Source organism: Danio aesculapii, chromosome 11 (assembly GCF_903798145.1).
Source record: "Danio aesculapii chromosome 11, fDanAes4.1, whole genome shotgun sequence".
In the NCBI taxonomy this organism is placed as follows: Eukaryota; Metazoa; Chordata; class Actinopteri; order Cypriniformes; family Danionidae; genus Danio; species Danio aesculapii.
Window position 1 is genome coordinate 21,703,007 of NC_079445.1, and position 20,524 is coordinate 21,723,530.

The 20,524-nt window shown below is 35.2% G+C and overlaps 1 protein-coding gene across 3 annotated transcripts in view; it reads right to left on the reverse strand.

Moving 5' to 3' along the window:
- Positions 1–20,524, reverse strand: part of srgap2 (SLIT-ROBO Rho GTPase activating protein 2) — a 183,590-nt gene that overhangs the window by 16,759 nt on the left and 146,307 nt on the right. For all 3 annotated transcript variants that reach the window (XM_056468435.1, XM_056468433.1, XM_056468434.1), the window contains 8 exons: positions 18,377–18,461; positions 13,687–13,714; positions 13,157–13,187; positions 10,996–11,056; positions 8,592–8,669; positions 8,370–8,504; positions 8,159–8,264; positions 1,973–2,197 (listed from right to left, as the gene is read on the reverse strand). In XM_056468435.1, coding sequence (XP_056324410.1) covers positions 1,973–2,197; positions 8,159–8,264; positions 8,370–8,504; positions 8,592–8,669; positions 10,996–11,056; positions 13,157–13,187; positions 13,687–13,714; positions 18,377–18,461 — 749 coding nt within the window. The remainder of the gene's footprint in view (positions 1–1,972; positions 2,198–8,158; positions 8,265–8,369; positions 8,505–8,591; positions 8,670–10,995; positions 11,057–13,156; positions 13,188–13,686; positions 13,715–18,376; positions 18,462–20,524) is intronic.

Sequence of the window (20,524 nt, forward strand, 5' to 3'; positions counted from 1 at the left end):
AAAATTAAGCCTTGTTTAAAACGATTTAGGACCTATAAGACAATATTTCAGTAAATTCAGTGAAGACTTTTTAAGGCCTAAAATTTAGTTTTTGAAATGTAAGACATTTTAAGACATTTTAAGACCCTGCGGATACCCTGTTACAAATCACCTCATTTTAATTCCTACTATATATATATATGCTAGTGATCGGAGATTTAAGTAAAATTTGGCAAGCTAAACGCATTCTGTACTGTACAGGAGACACAGCACAGAAGAGAATAATTGACAATGGTCTACAGCCAGTCAAGATGCAGAACACAATGCGCTGTAGAAAAAAACAATCGTGAAATTGCACACAAAAAATCTGCGAAACTGCGAAGCCACAAAAAAGTGAACTGCGTAAAGCAAGAGACCACTGTATTTCACTTTTATTTCAATTTATACAATTTCATGAGTGATTCATTCATAAATTAATGAATTCTTTCGAAATAGATCTGGTGAGTATACATATCGCAATATATATAGCAAAAAAACTAAATATCACAATGTCAAAATTTGCCACTATCGTGCAGCCCTAATATATATATATATATATATATATATATATATATATATATATATATATATATATATATATATATATTACATAAGTCTTCTTTATTTTAGTTTGGCTGGAATAATAAAAAATATATGTATGTATATGGTTTTACGTGTTTTTTCTTTTTCGATTGGCTACAAAACAACCCACCTATCTAATGTCCTGCCTAATTAACCTAGTTATTCTAATTAAACTAAATAAGCCTTTAAATTGCACTTTAAGCTGAATACTGGTATCTTGTAAAGTAACTAGTATAATATTATTTACTGTATCTGTAAAAATAATAATGTAAAAAAAAAGTTGAAGATCTCTCCGTTAAACGACACTTGTGCAATATTTAAAAAAAATAAATAAAAATTGTGGGGGCGTCACGGTGGTGCAGTGAGTAGCGAGATAAGCTAAATTGTCCATAGTGTATGTATGTGAATGAGAGCGTATGGATGTTTCCCAGTGATGGGGTGCAGCTGGAAGGGCATCCGCTGAGTAAAACATATGCTGGATACAGTAAGTTGGCGGTTTATTCTGCTGTGGTGACCCCTGATTAATAAAGGGACTAAGCCGAAAAGAAAATGTATGAATGAATGAAAATAATTGTAATTATATAGACACACGCACATACACAGTATGATGTAAATGTGTCTTGACGTGACTTAAAGCCTCAGGAAAGCAAAAGAAGATTCTTACTAAACCCTTAAAGCTAAAAACACATCATCTTAGCAGCTCAAAGTCTTAATTACACCACCCATGCAATCCAAACAATCCTGTGCATCAAAACCACAAGAAATGAGCCACGTCTCTAAGCCTGCATCTCACATCCAGACACGTCGCTTTCTGTTCACGGTGACAGCAATGAAGTCACTTCCTCTTCAACACCCAAAACACTTATTAAAAAGCTACAGGAGGGCATTTCATTAGCACTTAGTCTTAAGCTTAGAGGATAACCTTGGCTTTAATCGAAAACGGACCGCTCATGATGATGTTTTACGAGTCTGGCGTTCTTTTGGGAGACTACTTTGTGTGCTGACACACGCTGAGAGTCAGAAACGGATCTGTGTCTCCAACCCTTGAACTGACGGCTTGAATGAGCATAATATATGTAGGAAGTAAACTTTAAAAAGCAACCGACTCCCAGTAGGGCTCTGTTGCTCTTTATAATGTCTCTTTATCTTTAAAAAGCTCAGTTCATCACGTCTGACCGGTTGTGCATTAAATCAAGCCTGTCTGATCAACTCATTTCTGGTTTTGCGGTTGGGCTCAGCAGCTGCTTCAATAAAACATTGGGCCAAACTTCACTGCCAGTGAGTTCTGCCAAGATTATGTGCCTCGTTTTCATGATTTTCTCCTTCTTTTTCTGTGTGTTTTTGAATTCCCTCACAAGGAGTCTAGACTCACCAGTATTCCTGAGGGACTCCTCCACGGTCGTAGACGGGGCCCTCCAGCTCACGAGGCCCTGGAAAGATGCTCTCGTGATGAATAATAATGGTTTTGATGAGCTCGTTCACATGTGCCTGGCAGGAGACCTGATCGTGGCCCTCAGGAACAGACATGAGTGTGGGGCCGAAGCAGATAGCCAGGTTGTAGGGGTCCATCATGTTGTCGTCACTGTACTGAGACAGACTAACAAAAAAAGAAAGAAAAAATATTTTGTTAAAAAAAGAGAATCTAAGGCAATCAACATTTTTTATTAAATAACTTGCACTGAATTACCAACATATTTTGTAAGCCACCTTTGCCTATTTAATTTTTAGTTAATATTATATTACTAGCAATCAGTTTTGGGTGTAATTAGATATAATGTAACTAGTTAATGCAATTAAATTATGCAGTAAAAGTAATTTCAAAGAGAAAGTATACATCAGTTCAGTGCAGTGATGGCAGAACTCATCTCACACAGTGAAAAGACTGTGGAAATGTGTGCTGGGGTCAGAGGAGTCCACATTTCAACTTCAATGGAGGTCGGCTATGTTTACATGACAATGATGTAGCCAGAAACTTTTACATGACGTTTTAAAAACGAGCCCTATTTGTACACGAACACAGGAAAATTAAGACCTACAACACAATATTTACATGAATATAAGACTTTTTAAGGCCTAAAATTAACTTTTTGAAATTTAAGACATTTTAAGATTTTTTAAGACCCCGCGGATACCCTGATATAGTTAAAGTTAAGTAATCCACTCTTTGCTGATGAAGTGTTAAGAAACACTTGAGCAACAGCAACACTACCACCAATTTTGTGCACTTTTGTTTGCGCTTTCCTTTAATCTACACCTCCCTAAACATATACATGCACACACATGACATCATCATTTTTATAGGTTCTCATTTTCGGGTGTTTACACCAACATGACAATAGCAGTACGTTCAAAACTTCCCCTTTGCGACCGATTTTCTGATTTGTTTGCTATTGTTTCCAAAAATGCAGTTGTTTTGTAAATAAACAGGCAAAACGCATAAAGAGATTCCCGTTTTTGGCTGAAATCGTTGTAAAATACCTCTCAGTTTCAAAAAGAATATAGAATGCTTCAATAAATAATCAACAATGACATTCATATTGATCTGAACTGAATAAACATTACATAAATTCGAACAAACCATAATTCGGTGAAACTGACTGTGACTTTTGCTCATTTGACAGCTTTGTATAAATTGGTTTAGAGAAATAATTGTATTATTTTGTTATACAGATATTTTGCAGAATATAAGCTTGTGTATTTTATGTAGTATTAAGTCAATTATTAATTATAAATGTAATTTAAAAACTATTTCAATGAAATAGTGGGCCAGACAGAATCTGCTGACATTTTTGCTATTTCTGCTCAGAATTTTGTAAAAAAAACATTTATGCGGAACGATTTTGAGAGTATCATAACTGAAAACTTAATATATAAAATAAAAAAATAATACCTTTTTACTTTTATTTAATGTCCAAATCCAAATAGATCCACTTATTTAGTAAACAAAGCAAGTCTCTCATATAATATATCTACTAAAATACAGAAAATATTACTTTACAAACTGTATTGTAAATAAATCATATGAACATTTTCATTTTAGTCAATAATATTACTGAAATATATTTAAAAACTGAATAAATATGAATTTACACGCATTTACAATTAAATAAATGGACTCAATGATGGGCTAAAAATCTGTGGATCTGTGTGGGCCCAGTAATTAGTTACCCAACACTGCTAGCAAGACATTTGCATGTTTACAGTTTTCTGGTGTAAGTTAATGTCCACTAAAGCTCACTGACTTACACATTAATTGCATTGAATTATGTTCCATGGATGTAAATTATTAATGTCAATTAATAAGTGAAAATAAACAAATTATTCAGTCAATCAATTAGCCAAAATATGAATGGACAAACATTTAAGAACTGATACTGTTTGAGGTGCACCAAATACCAAAAACATGAAACAAAATAGTCACTCTAATAATTTGCCTATTCTCATGGAAGGAGTAGCTCCTGCTGGACTAATGTGAAAAACAGACTGAGTCTCTATTTACACTTCCTCACAACAGCTCATTCATCATGGCCACAAGCCAGCCTTCTCTCATTTAAGTGTGTCTCTGAGACTCTTCTGAATTCTTACACCTTCTTAATTGTTCCCTGTCTTATTCCACAGGACGCCCACTCGGTTTATCACTGAAAACTCTAAAGAGTGCTCAGAAGTATCCTTTTTTGCATGTGTGTTGGAATAAAAAACAAATAAACGTGCACATGGAGAGGCTCCAAGCCAAATTTACGAGCACTGTCCTTCCCAAACAGTTACAACTGCAAGAAGCTCTCCAATTGCCCATCTCTCTGTCTAAATGAGGTCTCCTGATGTGTATACAGTATTTGAGTGTACGTCAAGCATACAGAAAATGCAAAGAGAAAGTATACATCAGTTCAGTGCAGTGATGGCAGAACTCATCTCACACAGTGAAGAGACTGTGGAAATGTGTGCTGGGGTCAGAGGAGTCCACATTTCAACTTCAATGGAGGTCGGCTACGTTTACATGACAATGATGTAGCCAGAAACTTTTACATGACGTTTTCAAAACGAGCCCTATTTGTACATGGACACAGGAAAATTAAGACCTACAACACAATATTTACATGAATATAAGACTTTTTAAGGCCTAAAATTTAGTTTTTGAAATTTAAGACATTTTAAGATTTTTTAAGACCCCGCGGATACCCTGTTAAGTAAGTAATCCATTCTTTGCTGATGAAGTGTTAAGAAACACTTGAGCAAAAGCAACACTGCCACCATTATTGTGCACTTTTGTTTGCGCTTTCCTTTAATCTACACCTCCCTAAACACATACATGCACACACATGACATCATCATTTTTATAGGTTCTCATTTTCGGGTGTTTACACCAACATGACAATAGCAGTACGTTCAAAACTTCCCCTTTGCGACCGATTTTCTGATTTATTTGCTATTGTTTCCAAAAATGCAGTTGTTTTGTAAATAAACAGGCAAAACGCATAAAGAGATTCCCATTTTTGGCTGAAATCGTTGTAAAATACCTCTCAGTTTCAAAAAGAATATAGAATGCTTCAATAAATAATCAACAATGACATTCATATTGATCTGAACTGAATAAACATTACATAAATTCGAACAAACCATAATTCTGTGAAACTGACTGTGACTTACAGCAGTGTTTCCCAACCCTGTTCCTGAGGGCACACCAACAGTCCACATTTTCAACCTCTCCCTAATCAAACACACCTGAATCAACTTATCATAACATCAGAAGAGACTCCAAAACCTGAGGTTAATGGGTCAGATAATGGAGACATCCAAAATATGTACTGTTGGTGTGCCTCCAGGAACAGGGTTGGGAAACACTGACTTACAGTATGAACTGAACTTGATTCACACTTGATTCAACTTTAAACCTGATTTTGCTTTGACACAATTAGAATTGTATTAAGTGCTATAGAAATTTGACCAAACCAAGGAGACCATCCAGACCTTCAAGAGCGACAGATGCAAAAAGCAAATGCCTGTCATGGTATGGGCCCCACATAAACGTCCAGATGGAGAGGCTCCAGCCAAATTTACGAGCACTGTCCTTTTCTCAGACAGTTCCAACTGCACACGTCTCTCCAATTGCCCACCTCTCTGTCTAAGTGAGCTCTCTTGATGTGCATTTGTGAGTGTACACTATACATCCCTATAGACAATGCGCACAAATTAGAGCGCGAATTAAAGAAAAGCAACAGTTCTTTAGAGAGCCATTCTGGCACCTCCACTGACTTTTATAGCGGAGAAAAGATCTATCGGCTGTAGTGCAAACAGAGGAGCCATTCACTGAGGCCTACAGACATCACGCATGGGAGCATTATGGAGGCTTTATGGCGAGACTATACCTCCATGCAAGCTCACTTCCCACTTCTGGCTGTGATACGAGGCCTGGAAAGGGTTCAGATGCTTTCGACAAACCAGAACGCACCACAGAGGCCTGGAGCAGGAGCTAAGATGGTGTTGTGGTCTGGAGGGTCTTTCAAAAGAACCACAGGGTGGAAATAAGGAGGCAGAGATATGGAGGGACACTTTCCAAGTAGGTTTGAGAGCTGCAGTCCTCCGCTGTAGTAGCTGGGCGCTTCTCTTTTTTTGGAAGGGAATATTTAAATCTGTAGTAAAAAGGTCTTGTAAAATGGTAAGTTTAGATTGTATATAAGCTCTTTGTATGCTGGGGTAAGGTTAGCTGCTGTAAATCACTGGAGAATGGCAAGGGTTTAAAGGGGGAAAACATTCACCCAAATAATTCTGTCATCATTTGCTCGGCCTCATGTGGTTCCAAACCACTAACTTTCTTTTTATTTTATTTTTCACTCACTAAAATGTCATATCTTCAGGGACACAAACTATTCAGGGGTAGAAAAGGTGAAAATATCAGGTTTAAAATGTGAAATAAATGTGTTAAAAAGCACAGATGGTTCTAGGAGATTTAGTTAAAAAACTTGACTTCATTACTATTCTTTTTATTTTATTTTATTAATAAATAACATTTATTCTTATATTAATATCTAATATTCAGTGCTATAATAATATTCTTGTACTGAAAAATAAAATTACATATGTATGTACTAACAAGTTATAACAAAACTGTTATCCATTATTTAAATAATAATAATAATAATAATAATAATAATTATTATTATTATTATTATTATTATTATTATTATTATTATTATTGTTATTATTTACAACAGAAAACCTATTTAAAAATTCATCAGATCTACATAAATCATTCAAATGGCCTATTTTGGATCAAAAATGTTTTTTTTTGACCGAATCCCTGATCATATTTATAATAATACTGGCATCACTACTGCCAAGCATGTCTAAGTGTCACACCTGAACCAAACTCACAAGCAATTCTTATCAGATTTGGGAGCTACAGGTGAAATTTTAAACAGATATTGATTTATATGTCAAACAAATTACTTAATATTATAGAATATAGAATGTCAAACGGACATCATTTACTTAAATAAATATAATTTTTTTCTCCTTTTTGAAGCTCAATTTATCTCCATTGATTTTCATTTAATGGAAAAGAGCACCTGACACATTCTGTGAAACATCTACTTTTGTGTTCCTCTGACACAAGAAACTTGCTTTGTGTTACGTTTCACGTATGTTTTGTTTGTTCTGTTTTGCATGCTCTTCTTTCTCTTCCGCTGTGTGTCATGTGCTGGTTCTAGGTGTGCAACTATTGGTCCAAGGAGCTGTCAATCACCATCGACACGCCAATCAGAACCGGGTCCGCTCCGTATAAAAGCCGTGCGCTTGCGCTGTTCTTGAGGAGCGCTTGGCTTACAGCCAGACTCCTCACTTGTGTCGGCCAGCCTGTTCATCTGTGTTTTGCTTACGGTTTTGCTTACAATTTGCTGTATTCTAGTTTTCTCTTTATCAAGAGACTTCGTTATTAGATATGCTTGTGCAGCTCAATAATTATCTAGTGAGAAATTGAACGATCTTTGTGAGAATTGGATTATATGAGATTGTGTTTTGCTAATGGCTAACAGTGTGTACTTTACGAGAACTCTAGTATTGTGAGCCGCTTAGAATATTTATTTGTTAGTTTAAGGAGGCGTTGCCACATGTGTAATTTTGTTTTGAGGTTATGAAGTTTAGTTAAGCTTCGTGCTGAAGATTACGGTTTTGTTTCTGCATTTTTCTTTGGTTAGTCACTTTAGTGGGTTGGGGTTTAGTTAGACGGTTTTGTTATATTTATTTTTTTGTTTTGGCAACACTCCTATTTTCTTTAATTTAATTATTTAACATTACATTTGTAATGCATTCTCTCATTGTCTGACATTCACTTAATATTAAATACTTAATTTGTTTCACTTAACAAGTGGTCGATTTATTCTCTGTCATCCAGCATCAGTAGACTCACTGAATGTTACGTTTCATCCTCTTTAATATCTTAACAACTTAAACACGTAACACTTTGACTGACATACAGTGGGTGGACTAAATGACTTTACAGCCCTCATCATAAAATCCCAGACAAAAGAACAGACTTGGTAGAAATCTAACCAACAGCACTCACTGATAGAGAAAAGCGAACAGGTATCTCATGATAACCAGGGTGTTGCTGGGCAGCGACAGCAGGACTTTTCGGATGTGCACAGCTCTTTCCTGGAGGCTCTCCATGGCTGGAAAAAAACAACAAGTAATGAGTTCAAAAGCTCCTCCATTGTCTAATCTAGTCAGCAATACACACGTGTACTGTGGGTGTAGGAAATAAAGCGGACACTCACAGACACAGGACATGAGGTCATGGAAGACTTCTTTAGGAAACAGGGCGTTTTCCAGGCCTCTGAAGTAGAGCTTCAACACTCCAGCAATGGAGTCCATATCGTGATCGTTCTGATCTCCAGCCAGCGGATCCTCACCTGAGACACAGCGAGCCTTTAATAATGCAGGTCTGATGTGAAATGGTCAAACGCAGGCTCAGCGTGTGTCGCTTCAGACAGACTCACCTCTTTCAAAGGCGTTTTTAATGTCATTGACCTCCACCTGGGAGCCAGAGACCCTGAATATCCCCTCGTGATGGAGACCTGAACAGGCACACAGATGTAATGTTATGAACACACATCAGACTTATGGTTTGGAGTTTATTAGTGGATTGTGATATCAATACTAGCTTTATATATATATATATATATATATATATATATATATATATATATATATATATATATACACATATATTTTTATATATATATACATATACATATATTTATATAAGTTTCATTTATTCAATAATTTTCTTTTCGGCTTAGTCCCTTTATTAACCAGGGGTCACCACAGTGGAATGCACCGCCAACTTTTACAGCATATGTTTTAAGCAGTGGATGCCCTTCCAGCCACAACCCATCAATAGGAAACACCTATACACTCTTGCATTTACACATATACACTCTGGCCAATTTAGCTTATTCAATTCACCTATAGCGCATGTAACTGACCTAGCCGGGGCTCGAACCAGCAACCTTTGCTCTGAGGCAATCGTGCTACTCACTGCGTCACCGTGCCACCATATATACGTTTCTTTGGGTTTAATACATTTATTTGGTATGGATTGCTGTACAATCAAAACAACTATTTTTGTTTCATTGTATAAAAGTCCAAATTTCAAATAAAATATTGTCATTTTAATAAATTGTTTAGTCAGAAAATAGTTTCAATTTTAAATGTTTTAACCCTTAATCAGGCGAAGAACTGTTTATGGTAACTGCATTGACATTGATTACATTTTTTTGCATCATAAAGTTTTGTAATACCTCCCAGTTCCACTCCAATGGGTTTTCCAACTGATATTTCAATGAGTGCTCTATAAAGGGTTAAAAAAAAACTTGCATTGTGTTGTCACCTTTTCGATATTTTTTGTCCCCCAAAAATAAATAAAAATAAATGATGTTAATAACAACATTTTAATTTAAAAATTTGGAAGAAATGTCATCAGTAGTTTACAGAATAAAACAAAAATTCTGGTTTACTCAAACGCAAAATTATAAATCATGAATCCTGAAAAGCAGTGTCTTCTTTTTTTCTCAAGAGCTGTATTGACCTTATTCTAAAATGCGGAGGGCCGCCTGTTTTCACAATTGTTTTAGAACTTCCGATTAGGTGCCCTATGGGAGAAATGACTAGGAATAATAAACGGCAGAAAACGGTCACTCTACACTCTACTTACTCTACAAATAAATGTTTGCATTACTATACAGACCAAGTAGAATAATATAATAAGAAAATATTAGTTTGCAACATCAAGCAGCGTAACGAGCAGTTTTTAACGTCTAAAAATGAATGGAAGTGAATGAGACCGGAAGTCTCGAGCCAAAAAGATTCAAATGGCTGCGCCCACTGGTCGGCAAAGAATAAGGTGAATATTCTGAGAACATTTATAAAAAAATCCATCCATTCACCTTCAATCTTCACTTATGCTTAAAAAACTGTTTTTACTAATAAAAATAATTTAATAATAATTAATTAATTAATTAATTCTTCTATAATATACATTATATAATATACAATATAAAAAATAGTTCTCTAGAATCCTCAAAATGTGAGAGAATGGATGAATCCACATATAAATATTTGATAAATATGAATGACTTTACTATAATTTGTCCTGTCATTTATTCATTTTCCTTCAGCTAAGTCCCTTTATTCATCAGGAGTTGGAATGAACTATCAACTTATCCAGCATATGTTTTACACAGGGGATGCCTTTCCAGCTGCAACCCAGTACTGGGAAACACCCATACACACTCATTCACACACATACACTATGGCCAATTTAGTTTATTCAATTCACCCATACCGCATGTCTTTGGACTGTGGGGGACCCGAAGGAAACCCACACGAACATGAGGAGAACATGCAAACTCCACACAGAAATGCCAACTGGTCCAGCCGGGACTCGAACCAGCGACCTTCTTGCTGTGAGGCCCCCATGCTGCCCCCTGTCATTCACGATTACTCAATTAGAACAGTCCGAAAAAGCACATTTTTCAAATAAGCATTACATAAAATGAGAAGTCGTTTAGTTTTTATAAAGTAATAATTAATAAAGTATTTGAATTAAAGCACAATCAGGAAAAACCTTTTACATTAGTACATTTTCCATTACCTTTACCGAGCCCAAAAATAACTTTGTGTCAATAACCATTTATTTGTTTTCAGTTGGAATTCTCAGAATTCAAAAGAAAAAAGAAAACATATTGGCTAGTGCTAAAGGACTGGAAGAGCTATATACTGTATGATAGAAAAATAAATGAAGCGGAACAGAACACTTTGTTCATTCCATCAGGGAAAGTCTAGAGAGCGACACAGCAATAGTGCTTTTGGCAAGAAGTGAGTGAGGGAAGGAGAGCTCACCGTGTCGACTGATGAAGCGAATACAACTCTCCACCATCAGGGGAATGATTTGGATGGCCTCCTAAAAGAAGGAACAGTGAAAAAAAGAGATGAAGAAGAAAATACACAGGACATGTGAAAATACACACGCAGCAAAGGAAACCTTTCAGAACAAGGGGCTCATAATAATTATAATATGCATCGGGTGGGATGAAAAAATAAGCACCCCAGTTTGTGCCATGAGGGAATGGGGCAATGGTTGCTAGGAGACAACGTTTCGCCAGAGTTTCTTTTTGTTTATTTGGGAGAAGCAGAGCTGCATGCAGGCCACGTCTGGCCTGAACTTCACTGCCTGGAGGTCAAGCTCTTAGACATGCTTACATGATTATAAAACATTTTTACTTTCAGTAACTCTCATGCTTCTCCATTCATTTGACTTCTTCTCAATATATTGCTCATACGGTGCTCAATAAAAATATTTGCACCCTAGGAAAATATATGCAAAAAAATGCTAAGTTTATATATGCAAAGTTTACTTTTTTATTGTTTAAACTTTGATCTTTAGCTTAAAATATTAATGAAAAAACTACTTTCACTGAGAACAAGCAAGCGAGAGTACAGATAGTTTAGTCAAAAATAATAGGTTTGGCATAATTTGTTTTACACACACACACACACACACACACACACACGCACACACACGCACACGCACGCACACACACACACACACACACACACACACGCACACACACACACACACACACACACACGCACGCACGCACACACACATATATATATATATATATATATATATATATATATATATATATATATATATATATATATATATATATATAAGTTTTTATTTATTTATTTTTCCTAATTTAAGAAAACTTGTCATAGAGAGTCTCCAAAACTATAATCCCTTCACAAAATGATTGAAAAGGTTTAATTAAAAAAAAAAAGCATCTACTCTCATCCAAAAACTGAAGCGGAAAAAAACTCTTCAGTTTTTGTTTACATTTTTTAAGCACAAAATCAAGAGGGTTTTTTTTTCCACAGGCTTCTTGACTCTTGACTCATATTGATCAAGCTTGTCATTATTTGTGAAGAGCACTGTATATGAATATCGCTCACTAGAGGGCGTCATGGACACTGAAAGGACGAATGAAGGTTTGCAGTGGGTTCTTTTGTTTGTTCACCTGTACTGTAGGGTTCAGGTGGTGGGATAAATACATGCTAAATTTATCTCACTGACCTGATTTTAAATCCCAAATTTATCCTGCTGCCACATGCACAGTTATTTTACAGCTGCATTCATTAAAATACATCCACTGAGCAGAAGTACATTGCTGCAGCAATTTTTTTACATAGAAATCATACACATATAATACACACATATCATACACACATAAGTACACACAATCATACAAATGCAGATCTCTTAATAACATAGATTGGTGATATCTGAGTGTGATTTAGGATTCAGTTACAAATCTTCAAATATTTTTCAAGATTTTTTGTTTTATTGAAAAATATTCTCTGCAAATAGTATTCATGAAAGGATTAGTGAGATATGTTGACTCCAAAATGATTGGCTGAGTTGTTGAAAAAGGATAACAGCATGTTCCCTGTACAAATAATTGTACAAATAATTCTTTCTTTGAAATAAAAATCATTAAATGAATAAATAAATAATTATAAAATATAAATAATTTATATTAATTAATTAATCAACCAGTCACAATGTAGCTTAAACAAGTAAAATATACAATTTAATTTAATTAAATAAAGAAAATAATAATAATAATAATACAAATTAAATAATAATAGACAAAAACAAATATTTATTAAAATAAAAATCAGACATATAAAATCAAATTAAACTAAAAATATAAATGCAATTAAATAAAATTAATAAAAATAATATCCTTAATCATATATAATACTAAATTAACTGTTACAAAAGTTTTTTCAGATTTTTTTTTGGGAATCTGTAAAGTTATTAAAGGGTTTTCTGTACCATACTGAAATGTTTTCACTTGCAAATACATTTTAATGACATTTTAATGATGAATTATCATTAATTACTCAAAACAAAAACAACAACATACTAATCCAGAATGAAAAAGTCTTGCAATGCATCAGTAAATCAATTCTGCCAGTGAGCGGTGATAATTACCTGTTTCCGCACAGTAGAGTCCCTCCGTCCACTGATGGACATGAGAATCAGAGAAAAAGAGAGAGAGAGGGAGAAGGGGGGAGAGAAAGTGCTGTCATTATAATGGATCATTTTCCCTCAAAACTGCTCTCATTTTCCTCCACATTCACTTCCCAAACTGCCAGTGGCCATTAGCCCAGTGGAAATTAGCCCCCTGAAAAGGTTCCTATTTTAATCCATTGGCCTTAAACACACACACATGCAGGCTTTCACTAGTATTTGTTGTGAAATCGCTTGTTTTGTGTCTCTTCTGTGAACTCTTGTTTAAAAGTTCGTTCCAATTTCCGGACTCCATTGTAAATGGAAAGTAATTCACCTTCCCCTTGCCTTTTTAAATAAATCAGCAGATGTGAATAAAAGATGAATATGTCTAGACAAGATATTCATCTATAAATGGCTCCCAAACATCTGCATGTGTGCAAATTTAGTTCTTGTGTGTAAACGGTTTGCGTCTTGTTTGTATTTGTTGGGTTTCCCAACACTGCACTCACCTGGCAAGGCAGTAGTCCGTCTTCTGACCTGGAAAAAAAAAAATAAAGAGAGGAAAACAATTAGAGGGAAGCTGGATGTGTGAGGAAGAGGCCACAGCTGGATGTGGTTTCCTTTGGGAATAAAAGCCTCATTCCGCTTGTTGTCTCTGCTGTCACGGAGGACTTTCCTGTGGGACGCGACCCTGTATCCGCATGTTCCCCTCCAAACACATTCGGTGACATCACAGCGTGTCGTTTTTTCCCATCACACACGGCTCCACTTAGAAAAATGCCAAACGCGCAACAGACTTCAGTGAGCTAATCATCCAAACCACTTTCCTCCCCTCAGTCTGTGCTGGAACATTCTGTCATTTTACTCCATGACAGCAGTTACACACTATACTGTTCCTGCAGCATTTCACAGTGAAGAATCTGGTTTTGACATTGGTTAACTGAAGTGATTCTAATTCAATCAATGATTATTTCATTCAATCAAAACCTAAATTCACTACCTGACAAAAGTCTTGTCGCCTATACAGGTTTTAGGAACAACAAACAATAACTTGACTTCAAGTTGATCGTTTGGTATCAGAAGTGGCTTATATGAAAGGCAAAGATCTCTAGATTACGCTTATTTTACCTAAATAAAATATGATCATGCCTTGATTTTTAAATATTTACTTAATTATTTATTTATTTAATAATTTATTTTGAATTATTTATTTAATTATTTTGAATTATTGACTTTGCTTAGACAAAAGTCTTGTCACTTAACAGAAATAATGTACAGTATAGAATATAAAGTCATGGTGCAGTGGAAAAAGAATTAATATTGTGTGTGACTCCCATGAGCCTGGACGACTGCACCCATACATCTCTGCAATGACTCAAATGACATATTAATAAAGTCATCTGGAATGGCAAAGACAGCGTTCTTACAGGACTAACAGAGTTCATCAACATTCTTTGAATTCATCTTCAATGACTCCTCCTTCATCTTATCCCAGCCATGCTCAATAATGTTCAAGTCTGGTGACAGGGCTGGCCAATCCCGGAGCATTTTGACCTTCTTTGATTTCAGGAACTTTGATGTGGAGGCTGAAGTATGAGACGGAGTGCTATCCTGCTGAAGAATTTGCCCTCTCCTGTGGTTTGTAATGTAATGGGCAGCACAAATGCCTTGATACCTCAGGCTGTTGATGTTGCCATCCACGCTGCAAATCTCTCACACGCCCCCATACTAAATGTAAACCCCAAACCATGATTTTTCCTTCAACAAACTTGACAGATTTCTGTGAGAATCTTGGGTTCATGCAGGTTCCAATAGGTCTTCTGCAGTATTTGTGATGATTGGGATGCAGCAACAGATGATTCCTCATAAAAATCTACCTTCTGCCACTTTTCCAAATGATCAACCAGAAGTCAAGTTATTATTTGTTGCTTTTACAACTGGGATTGATGACAAGACTATTGTCAGGTAGTGTAATGTCGAAGTCATGGCTAAAGTGCAGGAGTTTATTTCTATGTTTATTTAAAATGTCTAACAAAACAGAGGTGAAAGCTACAATGTACAAAAATTCCTTGCTCATCTCAAACTGAATAGCTTATCTTTCTGACTGCACTAGTTTCAGTGGGTGCTGGTTATTCGTCAACATAGTAATCAACACCATTACTCTCTACATCTCACTTCATTATCTCTTTGCTATCCGTCTGATTCTCTCAGCTTCACTTCCTGTTCACCGGCAGCCCAATCTGACTGGCTGACAGTTCTCTTCAGTCTGGAGGAACGTTCGTGGGAGGAACATCAGAGTGAAACAACACTGCAGTGCACTTCTCTCGCTCACACAGACTCATTTTTCTTGTAGTTTGGCACATGACCTTTAACCTCCACCATCCAGGCCTGCCAATGAGCGAGTGGATAAGATCATGCTGAGGCCTAGATGACAGCAATACAGAGCAGCACTGTGCTGTTAAAGCTTCACGCTCTGATGACATCAGTACCATCCTCAAGCTAACACACACACATATGGTTGACTCAGTACCAATCTCTGCCTGACACCATGACATCCCACATATGCATATTAACACTAACCCTATCTGTAAAAGCAACAGATTTAAAGAACTCATTCACTCCTCTGATTTATAAAAAATCACTGATTTATTCAAGAATGAAACAAGTAACTGATCAGCTGACTTATTCCAAAACCTTTAAATAAACGTAACTGTCTATGAGAAAGACAGAATCATTAGCATCATTAAATTAATTCATGAGTTAGAAAATATTAATTCTAGACTAAATGAGTCCTTCATTATTCAAATGATTTGTTCAGAACACTGATTTATTCAAGAAGGAAACACGGCTGCCTGTGAGAGTCATTTGAATCATTCACTCAACTGATTTGAAAACAGATTTATTCAATAGTAAAACATGGCTGCCTAAGAGAGTCAATTGAATCATTTACTCAACTGATAGGTTTACTGATTTATTCAATAAAGAAATATGGCTGCCTTCGAGAGTTACCTAAATTATTCACTAAAATGTCTTGTTCAAAACACTGATTCACTCAAGACTATAACATGGATGACTATGAAAGTCACTTGAATCATTTACTCGTCTGATTTGCTCAGAAAGGCTGATTCATTCAAGAATAAACACAAATGCCTATGAGAGTCACTTGAATCATTCACTCAACTGATTTGTTCAGAAACAATTATTAATTCAAGAAAAACAACAGCTGCCTATGAGAATCACCTGAATCTATCATTCAACTGATTTGTTCAGAAACACTGATTCACTCAAGAATATAACATGGCTGTCTATGAGAGTCACTTGAATCATTTACTCAACTGATTTCTTAAGAAACACTGATTCACTCAAGAATAAACATAAATGCCCATGAGAGTCACTTGAATCATTCACTCAACTGTTTTGTTCAGAGTCACTGATTCATTTAAGAATATAACATGACTGCCTATGAAAGTCACTTAAACCTTTTACTCAACTGATTTGCTCAAAAATACAAATTCATTTAAGAAAGAAACTTGGCTGCCTATGAGAGTCACTAGAATCATCTAATCAACTGATTTGTTTAGAACACTGATTCATTCAAAAATAAAAAATGGCAGCCTATGAGAATCACTTGAATCCTTCACTCAACTGATCTGTTCAAAAATACAGATTCATTCAAGAAAGAAACTTGGCTGCCTAAGGGAGTCACTTGAATCATTAACTTGACTGATTTGTTCAAAAACACAGATTCACTCAAAAAAGAAACATGGATGCCTATGAGAGTCACTTGAATCATTTACTCAATTGATTTGTTCATTAACACTGATTCATTCATGAATAAAGATGGATGCCTATGAGAGTCAATTGAATCATTTACTCAATTGATTTGTTCAGAAACACTGGTTCATGCAGGAATAAACATGGATGCTTATGAGAGTCAATTGAATCATTTACTCAACTGATTTGTTCAAAACACAAATTCATTCAAGAGTAAAACATGGCTGCCTAAGAGAGTCACTTGAATCATTCACTCAACTGATTTGTTCAGAGTCACTGATTCATTTAAGAATATAACATGGCTGCCTATGAAAGTCACTTAAACTATTTACTCAACTGATTTGCTCAAAAATACAAATTCATTCAAGAAAGAAACTTGGCTGCCTATGAGAGTCACTAGAATCATCTAATGAACTGATTTGTTTAGAACACTGATTCATTCAAAAATAAAATATGGCAGCCTATGAGAATCACTTGAATCCTTCACTCAACTGATCTGTTCAAAAATACAGATTCAAGAAAGAAAGAAACTTGGCTGCCTAAGGTAGTCACTTGAATCATTAACTCGACTGATTTGTTCAAAAACACAGATTCATTCAAAAAAGAAACATGGATGACTATGAGATTCACTTGAATCATTTACTCAATTGATATATTCATTAACACTAATTCATTCATGAATAAAGATGGATGCCTATGAGAGTCAATTGAATCATTTACTCAATTGATTTGTTCAGAAACACTGATTCATGCATGAATAAACATGGATGCTTATGAGAGTCAATTGAATCATTTACTCAACTGATTTGTTCAAAACACAAATTCATTCAAGAGTAAAACATGGCTGCCAAAGAGAGTAACTTAACTTAACTGATTTGTTCAGAATCACTGATTCAATCAAGAATAAAACTTGGCTGCCCATGAGAGTCACTTGAATCCTTTACTCAACTGATTTGTTCAGAAATTAGAGTCATATGAACACATATATGAGCACTATATAAATACATATATAACATTAGAGCTAATATATTTGAATATATGTACATATTTGTAACTCCAATGGTTGAAAAAAAATCTAAACGACCATTTTTGCACTATTTTGAATTGTATGTTATATATATGACATATTTTATATTTGTGAAATCCAATTTTGAACTTGTATGTTATATATATAATTTACATATTCTGCCATATATCTATGTGGGCTCTATGGAAATTGAAGTGCTTGATTCAGCTTTGTTTTGAACTACTTCATGCTAAGATATTTGGAATTAAAGTATTTAAAATGTAAAGTTACCTAAAGTTACCATCTTCTTAACTGAACTACAATATCAAACCCATAATATTTTATTCATAACATTGTTTTTTTCCAGTTGATGCGTCCCCAGACACACATATAGCCAGCACTCAAGAAAGATTACTCACTTTCTCCCAAAGTCTTTTGGATCAGGTCATGTTTAGCCTGCAGTTTGGTGATGAGGTTCCTGCCCTCCAAAAACTCCTTCAGTTTCTGAAACAGACCATAAAAAAGCACAACCATCTCAACACTTAGAAACAAAACGCTGCTGACAAATTTCATTTAGATAGCTATTAAGTGAGCACACTAATCAATCTTCCTTCCTTTTCTCGACTTTCTGCCAAAAGATCCTTCCTCCACCCCTTTCAATTTGCTGTGGAGTGTTCAGACTATACATCTTGTTGGCGTAAACATTAATTTCATATCCACTGGAGCTCAGGGAGACACTGGATCTATGTGCTCTAATAGCTTATGGCTCTATGGGGGCGAGAACCCTGACCTGATGGAAACCTGACAGCGGAGAGACAGATAGAGGAGTCGGGAGACGGATGGAGAGAAACCTGAACTGCGGAGGGAATGAGGGAACTGGGCAGACAGATGCTTACAATTTCATCCATCATATATCACAGCCATACCAGCATAACGGTCAGGCAGGCGCAGGAGGAAGAGCCAGGACTCGAAGCCACGCACTAGTGCTTTTGGCAGAGAAAGAGACAAACTGAATGTATATAGGGAGTTAAAGAGAAAGGGGAGAGAGGGAGGTGTAAGGGAGGCATATACATCAGGTTATGATCTGATGAAGGGGATGTGCTAAAACAGCCTGCGCAACATCAAGTGACAAAATACAAAGCTCACACTGTAAAAAAATGCTGTAAAGTTTACAGTATTATAGGCACTTTTGGTAGCCAGTAATACAGTAAAATTTACAAGTGCACTGTAAATGAACAATTACAACTGTGCTGTAATTTTACTTGTAAATTTTACAGTATTACTGGCAAGCAAAAGTTCCTATAATACTGTAAACTTTACAGTTTAATTTAGTTTATTTATTTATAAAGCACAATAAAACAACAGTTGTTGACCATTGTGCTGTACAAACCTAAACGCAAATGATCAAAAATAAACAGCAACAGATAAAACAACATGGAATACACCCAACATACCACACAGCATCAACAATAAATAACAAGATACCAGATACTGTAGGTACAATAGGATCAATTTTCTCCCAATTTAAAAGCTCTTTCTAGGAGGTGTAGTTTAAGTTTCCCTCTGAACAAAGATTCATTGGAAATTGTTCTAATGGACATAGGTGTTCAAACTTACGGGGGCCAAAAAGAAGCCTAGCGGTTGCATTGTGAACAACTTGAAGACCATTTATATAGGATTGGCCAATACCCACATAAATAGAGTGACAGTAGTCCAAGCATGATGATATACAGTTAAAGTCAGAATTATTAGCCCCCCTTTAAATTTTATTTTCTTTTTCAAATATTTCCCAAATGATGTTTAACAGAGAATGGAAATTTTCAAAGTCTGATTTTTTATTTTGGCTAGAATAAAAGCAGTTTTTAATATTTCAAAAACCATTTTAAGGTCAAATTTATTAGCCCCTTTAAGCTATATTTTTTTTCAATAGTCTATAGAACAAACTATCGTTATACAATAACTTGCCTAATTACCCTAACCTGCCTAGTTAAACTAATTAACATAGTTAAGTCTTTAAATGTCACTTTAAGCTGTATAGAAGTGTCTTGAAAATTATCTAGTCAAATATTATTTACTGTCATCATGGCAAAGATAAAATAAATCAGCTATTAGATAAGAGTTATTAAAACTATTATGTTTAGAAATATGTTGAAAAAATTCTCTCTATTAAACAGAAAATGGAGGAAAAATAAACAGGGGGGCTAATAATTCTAAAACTGTACATCAATTTTTTACAGTGCAGTTTACAGTTAGTGCTTTTATGAAGAGCACGTGTCAAATTATACAAGCAGAAGAGGAAATTCATATACTTACTATACTTGTGTACTAACATTTCATAGCATATTCGTTTTAGAAACTTAATTTCTATAGACAAATAATTCTAATATCTTGGATTAAAAATTAAAAAGAGAAAGATATTAAGATATTCCTAATATTTTTAATGATAAAATGGACTCAATGCAGTAAGCACATTTTATAAAACTGTCAGATATAAAACACAACATACTGACCATGTGCATATATTTATATATTCATAATGTTTGGCCCAATAATGTACTTAATCAATT